Source organism: Tympanuchus pallidicinctus, unplaced genomic scaffold (genome assembly GCF_026119805.1).
Source record: "Tympanuchus pallidicinctus isolate F22 unplaced genomic scaffold, pur_lepc_1.0 scaffold24, whole genome shotgun sequence".
Lineage (NCBI taxonomy): Eukaryota > Metazoa > Chordata > Aves > Galliformes > Phasianidae > Tympanuchus > Tympanuchus pallidicinctus.
In genome coordinates this window covers 6057652-6071386 of record NW_026294741.1, presented here as the reverse complement: position 1 = coordinate 6071386, position 13735 = coordinate 6057652, and the positions used below count along the sequence as shown (strand labels likewise).

At 45.2% G+C, this 13735-nt stretch overlaps 1 protein-coding gene across 6 annotated transcripts in view; it reads left to right on the top strand.

Annotated features, from left to right (window-relative positions):
* Window positions 1-13735, top strand: part of CUX1 (cut like homeobox 1) — a 226429-nt gene that overhangs the window by 33542 nt on the left and 179152 nt on the right. For all 6 annotated transcript variants that reach the window (XM_052688845.1, XM_052688843.1, XM_052688844.1 and 3 more), the window contains exon 2: window positions 7829-7939. In XM_052688845.1, the coding sequence (XP_052544805.1) occupies window positions 7829-7939 (111 nt within the window). The remainder of the gene's footprint in view (window positions 1-7828; window positions 7940-13735) is intronic.

Sequence of the window (13735 nt, the reverse complement as noted above, 5' to 3'; positions counted from 1 at the left end):
TTACACAGAATTGTTTTTAGTGCTCTGAAGTGCAAGGAGCTGAAATTGTATTTGATAACCAAAATTAAGGACTTTTAGTGACAGCGTGTCACAGCAAAGCTGACAGTGGCACTGCAGCTTAATCTGTTGTTTTCATAGCAATCCTCATTTTACTGTGATTTTGTCACAGTGAATAGTGGTGGAATTATATAAATTATCACCAAGTGTGTATATATATATCTATATTCAGGTTCAAAGGTTTTTAGGTTGTACTGCACACCTGAGTTGTGTTGATGGAGCGAGCAGACGTGGGCTGCCCTTGGCTCAGTGTTCATCCTGGGAGGCCTGGAACTTTCACTGTTCCTCAGTGCTGGAGGATGTCAGGTTTGCAGTGTTTAAGAATATTCTGTGTGTGACTGTTAATGCATGATCTAGAAGGCCAGTATTATATATACATGTGTGTGTATATATATATGTGCACTTTAGGGAACGTTACCAGAAATGTTGATCTAAAAAAAATCAGCAGTCTGTGTTAAAAATACAGTAATGAGAAGAGTGCTTCTGCTTCTAAATCAGCTCCAACACCGTTTAACACAGAGCACGCTATTCTTTGTGGGGTGCTGCTCCGCGTGCTGTCACCTCAGTCCAACCTCCCTGTGACTGTACATCAGCTAATTTTACTCTGTGAGTCAATTCTGCTATTTTCCTTTTCATGCCACAGAAAATGAGCTTAACCAAGCCGTGCAATGTGTTGTTGGGAAACACCTCGCCAGGAAGGGCGTTCTGCAGTCTGATCCAAGTTGTGCATAAAGCGTGCTGCTTGTGCTGAACTGTCAGGGACCAGATCAGAGATTAAAAGCTGTAAAGGCATCGCATTCTTTTTTACTGTCCAAATTATGTAGCATTTGCTGTGGTATTAGAAGCTAAACATAAAGTCGTGTATTGTCATAGCAAGCTGAGCCATTATTGGGAATTTAGATGTGAAAGAATACTAAGATTGTAAGTGGAACTTCAATAGTAGCGAACATCTAAATAAAGAAAATGTTGCTTTCTTGTTTCCTATTTATATCTGTAATTTTTTAGAAAACATCCACCAATTGCATTCACAGGCGGCTTCACAAAAATGCCGTATTTTTCCCATCATGGGAAAATGCATAAACCTTGCAGTGTGCCCAGAAAGTCAACAAACTCAGACCAAGGGAGGAAGCGTGTTAGTCAGGAGTCAAGGACCGTTCTCTGAAAACCCTCTGCCAAATACTCTTCCTGCTCAAATTGTTTATCAAACAACAATTTCATTTGCCAGTAATTTTCTTCTGATGTTTTTTTTTTTTTTAATTTTTATTTTTTTTATTTTTTTTTTACTGCTGATTTCTTAATAGAAGTTCCCCATCCAGCTTCCTCTGAGAAGCACTGCACTCGCTGTCCTGTCCCGGTGTCTGTCTGCCTGTGCAGCTGTGCTGTGAGTCTGGGTGCACAGCTCTTCTGCAGGACAGGCAGGCTGTGAAGGACCTGAATGTGTCTGAATGTGTCCTTCCCTCAGTGCAAGGAGGGAGAGCCTTCCAGGAGGGGGTAACCAGACAGTAATTCCAAGATGCTTTGTAGGCTTTCCCTAGTGCACGTCTGCTGTTGAGGTCTTCTATTCCATCTTTCCAAACTGTTCTGTGGTACACAAGGTATAGCAGTTCATTCACCCGCTGTGCCTCTTCTGCTGCATCCAACATCAGAAGGAAGTCAGCAGGTTGGTTAGCTCAAGGCTGCAGTGATTCTCTCCTGCTGGAATGTGGTTTCAAAATATTTTAGGTTTCTTCTTCAGTGTGTGCTCGTTCTTTCGTTGGTAAATATTTTATGTCCAGTGATTATTGTCCATATTTTACATTAAGAAACAGCTTAAGTAGCTTTGAGATTGGTGATTGCATTTGGAGACTGAAGGATTGTGGAGTGACTGCTGTGATGGATTTGGGGGCAGACAGTTGGTCTGTCCTCAATGGTTAACCATGTTAAAAGCCTTCCAAGAATAAAATGTCATCAAAGGAAAAACAATTGTGACATCTTGTTCTAAATTATAGTGTAGTGAGGGTTTGGGTGAAGTTAAATAAAGTCTGAGCAGTGAGTTTGTTTTCATTTAGAATAAAACAAACACAAAACAAAAGAAAAAAAAAAACCATTGAGCTTATTTCTTTTAAATAAGGACCCAGAACTCACAATGAAACGAGGCTGTGTGTGTGAGCATTATTGATTTATTAGTGGCGGCCTTTGGAGCAACTTATAAATCCCAATGTGTGTTACAGTGTGTGTGTCTTGCTTAAAGGACGGTCATGCTTCATTTGCTAGCAAAGCTTAGGCTGAAAAGAGGAGTAACCAAATACTTTAAATGATGTAGCAGAGCTTGGATACAGGGCTGAATGTTTCGTTATTTGAGCTGCTCTTTTAATACTGCATTTTGCTTTCATTGGTGGTCAGAAGAATTAGTTTGGGTAACTCGTGAATCTTAGGTGGAGATGGGACATAAACTGAAGTTGTGGAGGCATTCTGCTACAAGATGGCAGTGCAAATCCCTCCACCTGAATGGTGCTGCTGCAGTAGTTAGTTGAAACAGATGAGAGGAGTGCATTAAGCAGTTTGTAATTAGTTATTATTTATTTATTATTAAGAGGGGCTGGTCTGTAGAGCGGTGAGACTGAGCACAAGAGCATGGACTGTCTTCCTCAGCTCAGGATCAACCTCCACAACAGAAGGTTGGGCAGATATGTCTTATTGCTGGGTCTGGGCAAAGTGGGTTTTCTTTGGTTTCTTGTAGTTTATTTGGCAGAAGATGATGCCCTTTGGTTCCCCAGCACCCTGTAGTTGCTATGAAATAACAAGTTTGAAGCCTAGGCTTTTTTTTTTTTTTTTCCTTGCAAAATAATTAGCCAATGCAATCAGCTAACGAATTCCCTCCCCTGGAAGGCCACCAGCAGTGCGTGCAGCGCTGTGGTGTGAGCTGGAGCTGAACTCTGTACGGCCAGGGCTGGCCAGCAGATCAGCAGATTGCTCCCAAAAGTACCTTCTGGGAAGTCTGACTGCAGCCACCTTTAAATCAATTTGTTACTTTTTCTGTTTGGCCTTTTTCACTGCAGCTTTTGAAAGAAGCAGTTTGCACTTCCAGCAGGATGGGAGCTGGAACGGGGCCGTGCTGCATCCTCCAAGGCAGCGGAGCAAATGGCTCCCCAGCAAACGGCTGCGCTTTCTGGTCAGGAAACTCCTGTCCTTAGAGACTGCAGTCAACTGAAACGCGGGACCTAGCGGAGTGTTAAGTAACTGATGGAGTGGGTTTGCTGACAGGTTTTCTTTTGCCAGGTTTTGAAACCAAACGACAAGGTGAGGTAATGGAAGGTGGTGGTTTCACAGCATTACGGTGCGGGCACAGAGCATCTGTGTGTGGGAGCCCTTCCAGAGAGCGTGGGGGGAGCAGGCGGGGGGATGCGGAGAGAGCAAGGCTGTGGGGTCTCAGTGACCCCAACTCGGAGTTTGCATTGCCTGGCATATTAAGGGCATGCTTGCTACTGGGTGATAGCGATGGGTGAGAGTAGGTGGGAAGGGAAACAGGGACAGCTGAGACACGTGAGAAGACAAGGAGCCTCAGAGCAGGGCTGGAGCACTGCGAGTGAACATGGAGCCTGTTACTGGGAGCAGCACAACAGTGGTGATGTCTGAGGGTTGGTGCTGGGAGCAGCGTGATGGCAGCGCCCACCGACACCTCTTTGTAGGAGCAGTATGATGGCAGCGCCACGGAGGCCTATTTTTGGGGGCAGCATGATGGAGGTGACAAATGAGGCCCTGCAGTGCAGGTACAGCCTGGGGGCACCATGTGCTGAGCCGGATGGAAAGGGAATGAACAGTGCCAGAGGGTGAGAAGTGCATCTTGGAATGAATATCCAGTGTTTTGTTATTCCTGAGCAGGAGGAAAGGTTCATTCAATAGATCCTACAGTCCTTTGGTACTGGGGTGTTCACAGCTCTGGGCAGTTGTTTGCATTTTAACAAAGCTCAGAGTTAAAGGTGTACCTGAAAAAATGGCACAGTGCTGTGCTGCTCCTGTCACTGTGGTTTTGTTGCTGGTGCAACTGGTCTGAGTCCATAGCAGCTCCCTTTGAAAAGCCAGCACTAACTTTCCCCTCTTGCAAGACTTTCTGATAGGCTTTCCCCTGTGTTTGCGGTAGGGGCTGGTGTCAGCCTGAGCAAAGCCTGAGCAAAGCCACAAGAAACTTTCTTACATCTCTCTCTCTTTTAAGGCACCTTATCGATGAGCTCCATTGGCACCTCTGCTTTTGTTCCCTCTCTGCTTCATGCAGAGGCCACACACGCATTGACTCGCAGTCCAGAAATACTGCACAGAGCGCAGAATTTGTTCCAGTTAAAGCTCGTTTAAAAGCTGCCTGGGAATCAAGTTACTTGAGTACGCGGAAATAAAATGTGTTTATTGAAATTTCCTAGCTAATTCTGCGTGCGAAAGGTAGTTGCATCATTTTGCCAAGTGGCGGAATGCTTCTTAAGAAACAAGTTTATTTCATGCTTGCAGGTTTTCATTTGTTCGTAAGGTGGGAGAGCAGCAGTTCTGTGCTCTCACTGAACTCTGATCTTTCCTTCGGCTTTGTTAGAAAGGGCTTCAGAGCACAAACTCATCTTGCAGAAAACAAACCTGGGAAGATTGCATAATGCATCTGCTAGGGAAGTGCAGTATCCCCCTAAGACAGGCTGCAGGTATGCAGGGCTGGGTCAGGCACTTCTGCTTTGGTGTCATCACTGCACTGAGAAATTGTCCTGCAATGGGAAATTAAAAACTGCAAAAAGTTGTGTTGAGAGCCGTCACAGATCCGACACGTGCAGTCCTGAGAAAGGATGCAAAAAAACCCAAACTTCTGAATTTGCACAGAAACACTGGCCCTGAGCAGAAGCAGAGTTATTTGTTATGGCAGATTGGTAGAGCAGCTTCTGGGGGAACTGGGATGCTGAAGCGTGCTGATTAAGTATGAAGAGCAGGAGGGGAAAGGTGGGCTGTGAGCTGAGTCGTGCACACTGTGCTGTGCTCCTGCACTGCCCCATGCTCTGGATGATGGCAGCAGAGCAGGACTGCGCTGGGGGTGGTGGAGCACCTGGTGGCTGCTGTGAAGGCAGGCAGTTCCTTTCCAGCTGGCTTATTACAGCAGATAGCAGATTGACCTCTTTGTTTTCTCTTTCTTTTTATATACACAGCGTGAAAGGAAACCTTCTAATGCTTGTTTTCTGAGGGTTGCTTTTAATGGCTTCTGCACTTAGTGCCTAAAACTTTGTCTCCTCTCTTTGCTCTGCCTCCCACCCCCACTAAATTTGTCTCAACAAGGCAGGAGCCCTGGAGAGAGAGTTCTCCAGCTTTGTGTGGCTCAAGCAGCGTCACCTGTCTGCCCTAAATTGATGGCACTTTGGGGAAGGGGAAAGAAGTGGGAAAGAGAATAGTGCTGCTTGTTCTGCTTCCTCCAGCGCATGTTCCACGTCGGGCTGCGTCTGCGGGGATGGCTGAACAGTGCCAGCTCTTGGCCAGAAGGTTCACTGGACACTGATAGCAAAGAAGTGGAGAATGGCATTCAGACACGCTCTGCTATTTTTGTTTTGCATCAAAGGGCTGTGCAATGCACTGCTGTCTCCGTGCTGTTGCATCTCCTTGCACTCTGTGGCTGCAAGGCTGGGAAAGGGGATTTTACGTACCTTTGAGTGCCCTGCAGTACTCAGGGATGGGATCTCTGAGTCAGTGATGTTTACCTTATCATACTCACGTGCTTGCAGAAATAAGGCATGGGCCGTGTTGAATTTGTGCAATAACTGGGATATCTCATAAGATTGTCACAAAGTGTGGGAAATGTCCAGTGGTGCAGATGGGTTGCAATCCTCTGTTATTTACACTGAAAAAATGAGACTTGTAGAGTACGTGGTTGAGATCAAGCAAGGAAGCAAAAATGAGGATATTTGTCAAGTAATATTGATTTAGGGCTTGTTAACTATGACAGAGCTTGAAAACATATCTTTTTATATATCAAGTCTCACATCCAGGGCTAGATATTCACACTGCTCTTGTCTCCAAACCTGGAAGCGTGGGTCTCTGAATCCCACTTGTCCATTTGTAGAGTTCCTCTGTACTGTAAAACGAGCACTGAATTCCTTGGTCTGCTGAAATTCCCTCGTGCTTCACAATTAGTGTTTGCTTTGCTTTGCTTTAAATGTGGGCTTCCTTTTTAAATATAGTTTTCCAAGTTGCTGGCCGTACCAGATTGTTTATATTTTTTAAAAGCCTTCTGCTTAGCCGTTATATTGCTCTTTATAGTACTGCTTAACCACATTGGTTTCTGTTGCTCTTTTTTCTTGCATAAACTTAGCTGGGATGAATTTCAAATGTGGTTTATCCAACTGTTAAGTATTTCCCACTTTTCTGCAATAGATTTCACATATGTTACAGAATTCCAAACCAAGATCTGGTGGACATATTGCCCTATTTTTTTTTTCCTCAAAGTCAGAAATATGGTGTTTTTAAAGCCTTGCAGTGACGATATTTAGGTCACTGGCTCCAGCGTGCTGCCTAGCTTCAAATCCATTTGTCATATTTAGCTTATTTCCAAGGATTAAGATAACTGTGGTCCATATACATAGAAAAGAAAAAAAAAAAAGACTTAAAGGGGAAAAAAGTTGATTCTTTTGAGCTGGAGGCTGCAGGAAGGACTTCTTCCCTCCAGAGGTCAGGCTGTGAGGTCGCATGGAACACATCTCCATCCCGTTGCTGAAGGTGTCAGCATTCAGCCCCCACGAATAGTAACCAACCGTCTAAAATTAACAACATCTGCTTTATTTTTACTGCAATCCTTTACTCTGAGTTATTTGGGAATGGAGTCTGTAGCTGAGTGGAGGATTTAGATTTTTTTTTGGTTTTTTTTTTTGATGTTATGTGGTAATATTGCAAGAAGGGGACGGACAGACAGGGCAGGTTGTGCTGTTGGTTTATGCATTGAGAGGTGACACGTTCAGTCGAGTCTGGATCAGTGCAGTGGCATTCTGGAAGCAGAGTCCTGAGCAAAGGAACTGGTGGGGAGAGAACTTGGATGATGTGTATATATGTCATAGGATCGTTGAGTTGGAAGGGACCTTAAAGGCCCTTGATGAACAGGGACACTCGCAGCTCCATCAGGTGCTCAAGTATATTTATATGTATCTCTGGGAAAGGAGACGGGGAGGAGTGGAGGGATGTCTCCTAATAATTTTAGAAGAACAGATTCCAGTGGTAGGAAAAGAAAATTCTGTATTCAAATAAGGAGAGATTTAAGTGGAAGAAAGAATTGTGATGGCAGCATAGTACTGTATATATTGTCACTTGGCATTGAGAGTGACTGAAGCGTAACCGCAGGCTGAAGTGTAGGGTTGGCCAATGGGTGAGTTAGTCGTAACTTTTTTCACCAAAAAGCTCACAAAGGGAAAATCCAGTGTCTGCAGACAAGAAATAAACCTGATGTGTTGAAGATTGGTAATCTTCCCTGAATTTGGGCAATTAGGGTGTGAGTGCTGCACACTGCTGCTGTTGTGAGTAATGTTGTGGTAGAGGCATGAATGCTTTTGAGGAAAACAGTGATATTTTGGCTGCAAGATAGAATTGAAAAGGTGGTAGACCTTTGTTGGACTTAATTTGGGAGCCCATTTTGTGGAAGCATGATGCTTTGTTCTGTATTGCCCTGAAGCTCAGCCGCCTCGCTATTCCAGACCGTGTGATGGACGCACACATGATGTTATTTTTCTGTAATAAACACAACTCTAACTGTAGCCCCTTTTTTTTTTTTTGCTCTTTTTCTTCACAGAGAGAACTCGATGCCACAGCAACAATATTGGCCAACCGGCAAGATGAAAGCGAGCAGTCCAGGAAGAAACTTATCGAGCAAAGTCGGGAGTTCAAGAAGAACACTCCAGAGGTAAGGAGCTGAGGTCTATCAGGGCTCTTTTCTCAATGTTTTGTTCTCGTGATGTTCTCTGCTGAGACTGCTTTGTGTTGTACTGAAATAGGAGCTGACTTCTCAGAGCAAGTCTGAGCATCAGCCTTCAGTCAGGCTCGCTCTAAACTTTGTCGTAATCTAAAACCTGGAGAACTGCAAAAAAACAAAAGATTCTTCAGTTAAACCGAATTCTCTTAGCGCTTGGGTGTAGCAAGTGATGTTTTGCTGCCTAAATAAATCTACATCAAGGGCACGACTTCAAAGATGCTCATTTTTCCACCAGAAATCAAACAAAGTGCAGTTGTTGATTTCACTGGAAATGCAACAAGGTCAGCACTGAGCTCCGGGCACAGCTCTGCAGCACAGCCGTGCGTTGCTCCCAGGTGGTGTGCGAAGGGTGTTGGAATGGTGCTGGGCCAAGCTTGGAGAGCTGAGTGCTGCTTGAATGGAGAGGATGGTTTTCAAACTCTTCCATGACTAAGATAGTGTGTGCAGTACATGTCTGTGCACACACGTGCATGGTTGTGTATTAGATAGATAAAACTCATTTTCTGTATTGAAAGTGCGTAGGGTGTTTTTTGCTTCGTCCTGTTTGCTTCTTTTGCAAAGAAGTTTGCCGTCAATTTGGGCTGGTACACAAGTGTTGGTTCTCTCTAGATACCAATCAGGAATCAGTTTATTCCCCTTGCAGAGAAGAACGGTCTATTGGGGATGGAGAGAGGTAAAAGAATATGAAGGTATAGGAAGCTATACAAAATCCAGAAAATAAACAGGTATCTGGGGCCACATTTTTTGAATTGTTTGCTAGAAGCTTAAGTTCATTCTCCAAAACTTATTTGAGTTTCCTGCTTCCTTCCTTTTTTTCCTGTAAGGAGAACTGCAGGCTGGGGCTGCAGCTGCCGGCTCCTGAGGGATAGCAAACTCGTGGATTCATCTCAGGGTGATTTCTTGAGGCCAGTTTTGTTTTTGCAGAGCAGGTTACTGGCAGGGAAAAAATCCAGCACTGCACTTTGTGAGAGGGCTGTGGTCACTCAGTGGGAATTGATGGGTGGAGGAAAAAGCTGTGCTTTCTGTAGTCACTTCAGGAGATACAGAGAAAAAATGATTTGCTATTAGTTCAGTTCTGTTAACAAAACAAGGTGAACGCCTTCTGCTGCTAAATCATTTCATGGTAAAGTTTTAAAAACACTTTTACAAAGTATAGTTACGTAGCCTTCCATATAGTATTTTTCACACAGAGGGTGGTGGCACACTGGAACAGGTTGCCCAGAGATGCTGTGGATGCCCCATCCCTGGAGGCATTCAGGGCAGGCTGGATGTGGCTCTGGGCAGCCTGGTCTGATAGTTGGTGACCCTGCACGTAGCAGGGGGGTTGAAACCAGATGATCATTGTGGTCCTTTTAAACCCAGGCCATTCTATGATTCTATGCCCTTGTGGCCAAAAGGGCCAGTGGCATCCTGGGGTGCATTGAAAAGAGCGCGGCCAGCAGGTCGAGGGAGGTGATCCTTCCCCTCTGCTCTGCCCTGGTGAGGCCTCATCTGGAGCACTGCGTCCAGTTCTGGGCTCCCCAGAACAAAAAAGACAGGGATCTCTTGGAAGGAGTCCAGCGGAGGGCCACGAAGATGGTGAGGGGCCTGGAGCATCTCTGCTATGAGGAAAGGCTGAGAGAACTGGGTCTGTTCAGCCTTGAGAAGACTGAGAGGGGACCTGATCCAGGTCTATAAATATCTGAGGTGTGGGGAGCAGAGTGGTGAGGCCAGACTGTTTTCAGTGGTGAGCGGAGACAGGACAAGGGGAAACGGCTGGAAATTGCAGCACAGGAAGTTCTGCAACCGTGCGCAAGAACTTCTTTACAGTGAGGTGACGGAGCACTGGAACAGGCTGCCCAGGGAGGTGGTGGAGTCTCCTTCTCTGGAGATGTTCAAGACCTGCCTGGACACCGACTTGTGTGACGTGGTGTGGGGAACCTGCTTTGGGAGGGGGTTGGACTTGATGAGCTCTGGAGGTCCCTTCCAACCCCTACGATTCTGTGATTCTGTGATTTTGGAAGGGAATGGAAGGGTTTCATTCATTCACAGACAAGATACAAAACGATGGCTCTGAACATCCCTGACACTTCGGGGAGTTTGGATCTGTGCTAGATTCCACATCTTTATCCAGTGCTCTGGGACTGCTGATATTCTTTCTTTTCTTTCCCCTCTGTTGCGGCGTTCTTTCTGCAGCTTCATTTCCCAACATCTGACTCCTCTTCTTTGGCAGAATTAAAAAATGAAAACGGAATAAAAAAACTAAAAAAGAGTCTCTGAACTGAGCAGCTCTACCAGACAGATATGCAGGTGTTGCTCAGCTGAGCAGGGTCTCCCTGTCCCATGCAAGGTGACTGCAGTGGTAGGTGTGGGCATTTCCACCAGAATAAGTGAGACAGTGCTCTGCTGTCCTCGCTGGAAGACTTCACCAGCATTCCTCCCCACAAAAGCACTGCTGTGTTTATCTTCAGCTGTTTTCTGTCCTCCCCATAAGGAATAATGCTGACTAATACTCCAAGCTTAGACCATTTTGGAGGGCTGGAGGATGATGGAAGGCAAGGTTGTGACACCTTGACCTGATTTTTTTTTTAAAACTTCAGCTTCATCAAAAAACTTGCGCCATATGATAAAACCTTTCCCTGTGGTGGACAGGAAGCCACTGGCATTTCCCAGCTGACCCATTCATGTTACTGAACTTCAAGCATACTATTTTAATAACAAAGAGAACCCTAGTAGAGAACTTGCTTGCTTGCAGAACTGTTCTTTGAATAAATTAGTCAGTATGCAGCTTAATTAAAATTTCCAAGATGAAGTAACGTCTTTCTTCCTATGAAGAATGTGGATGGAATCGCTGAATGTCACAACCTGCTCCAGAGTCCTGCTTTCCATTTTCATTGCTCATTCTGGATGTATCCCCGCTAGTGCAGCAGTGGTTTGGTTTGCTGCAGCATCTCTTGCCCTCAGCTGTTGCTGTTCCCACCATAAATCAGGAAACAAATGTCGTTTGCCTTGAGTTTCCTATCCATTGCTGTCTGAGGTGTCCTCTAGACTTTCCACAGTGTCTGCCATAAGCAATCTCCTGCATAACAGAAAAGGACTTTAAAAACTACTAATGAAGTTGAGGATGTTTATGCTGCTGTTTTGGAAGACTCGAAAAGATTGTGACAGATCTGTTGGGATTATTTCTGCCTTCTTTGCAAATTATCACATTGCAGAAGAAACGTAGTAATATTTTCATGCACATAGGAACAACTGCAGGGCTCTGTATTGCAGAGTATTAGAATACCATTTCTGAGTTGGCAAACTTGGACGTAAATCTAGGAGGCAGCATTTCGTGGTGCATAGCAGATGGAGGGGTGGTCATTACATGCAGAAACTTCAAGAAAGTTTGTCATTTCAGAAACACTTGTTACCCATCGCAGCCTTGAGGAGCCTGTGTCAGGCCCTCTTATCGCAGATGCTTTGGGGTATGTTCAGCTCTGTTTGTTCCATCTCTGTTTGTTCCACCTCTGTTGTTCCATCTCAAGCAGCTACCGTGGAATGCTGACAAGAGATTACTGGAATCACTGATGTTCTGTGACTGTCACTTGGAAGGCAACCCCAGATCTGTCACATGAGCCACCACCCTGCATCACCCTGTTGTGAGCAACTGCAATATTCATGTATTGTGAGGCTCTTGGTCTAATTCACCATGTCCTCATGTGCTGATTTGGTGTGAAGACACGAGTGTTGGAGGGACAGTCTGAGATTTGAAGGATCTCAAATAATTCTGGTGGCACAGATTAATAGTTTTTGGAGCCAAGTGAAGATACTTTGAAATGCTGATTGATAGTTTCGCCTTGGGTTCTACTCACGTGCCTGCTTGAGCAACCACTTTTTGCTTACCTTTCTACTGTTCTGGTCTTTTGAAAGCTGATCTAGCACATAGAGCAGTGCGGATTTTTAATCTTGTTAGCAGCAATAGTGAAAAACACCCAAATAAGTAAATAAGTAAGTTGTTAAGGGCTTGTGGGGAAGGAAGACAATGGTATTTAAAGCTGTTTAATGTATAACTCTGTATTCTTTTCTGTGTCCTCTGTTTCCAAATGTCTGGGAAAAAAAAAAAAGCTTTAGTCCAGAAGACTAATAAACATTATGAAGTTTTCTAGTGTATTATTAACTTAGTTGTCAATCCACAGTCATTATGTAGCTGCATTTTGAGTTTGATTCCCAAAGCAAGATGTGTTTCAGTGAGGAGAATGATGCATTACAGCGTGCCTGTTATTTCTTCTTTGCACAGCAGGTTATTTGGTGCAGTGAGTTGTATTGTGCTTAGGTGTGTCTGCAGCTCTCAGTGTCTAATGAGCTCTGGCTGATGGTGTGTCCGTGACATGAAGTGGATTCCTGTCCAGTTTCAGACCTGAGGAGCAGTAGTCAGGACTCCTGGAAGGCTGGGTGAGGATGGGCTCTGCTGTGCACACAGCTGGACGAGGGGAGGTTGTGAGGTTGGCTGGCACTGCTTATATGAGTGCCAACACTTGAACAAACACTTTTGGCCACTTTTTAATTCTGACTGTAACAGAAGACAATTAAATGTTTCTGATTTAGCCATCTAAACCATCGAATTGCTGAGCTGTGCTGACTGTTGCCAATCTCACCTGCAACAAGGATGGTAAAATGGAGGGTTCACATCCCAGGGGCCATCGGACTCCCCTTGCAGCTCATGGCTTTGGTCACTTTGGTCTTTTCCTGGGGGGAAGCTGAGCTGGGGTTTCCTTGCTTTTGTTGCCCTTCAGTGTTGTTCCTGGGCTGCAAATGTGCTCTGTCTGTGAGATTTGGAAAGCCAAGATTACCTTAAAATGCTCAAATGGGCAGCTGTGTTTTGCAAAGCAGATTAAAGATTGGATCAGCAGTTAGGGAAGGACACAGGGGAACCTGTAAGCACGGACAGCAGAAGGGTGTTCTCAAAGCAGAGCTTTTAAATGCCCTGGGAAATGGAATATTGAAAGATGACAGAAATCAAACACCCTGAGCTTCCCTCACCCGACCCGTCCTGCTCCTGTGTGTGATCCAGCCCCCTCTATGCATTATTTATGATTTATTCTTGAGATGATGTATGAAGTTGGTGCATGTTTGTAAGACCCACGTTTGTTTTACAGAGACGGCATTCCAATGGCAGCTGTAATTAAAGGAGGGGAGCTCAGTTATTATTAAACGAGGGCTCCGTTTTAGAAAATCCAACCTGCCAGAGTTCTTAAAGTCTCCATTGGTTCTGGAGTTTGGTTCTGGCATTCTATCGAATTAGCCGGTGTGCAGCAAAAGATAATCAAACAAAGCTTAAAGAAAAGAAAAACAAAAATAACTGGAACGAGAGGAGTGACATTCTAATTGCAGGTAGGGGAGTGTGGTGGGATCCTGGCAGCTCTGCATGGTCAGCTCGGGTCTGCTGTGCAGCACGGTGAGAGGCATCCCCTGCTTAGCAGAGCTCCCGCAGACGCACCGCGCCAGGCTGCGTGCAGGGGTGGATATTGATTTGCTGCCATCTAGAGCTGGGTTCTTCTCCTCTTCTTTCTGCTGTTAAAAACAGCTTTGATTTGCATTCCCTGTGCTCGTGAGAGTGCGCAGTGGGGGGGTGGCCCTCCTCCCCTTCCCCAGGGAGCCCTGGGATGGCTGTGTTTGGAGCAGGGCACGGTCCTGTGCCACAGCACAGCTCAGTGCAGTGTGAAACTAGACAACTCAGTGCACGGCAGGGCATGAAAAGAACCAGCT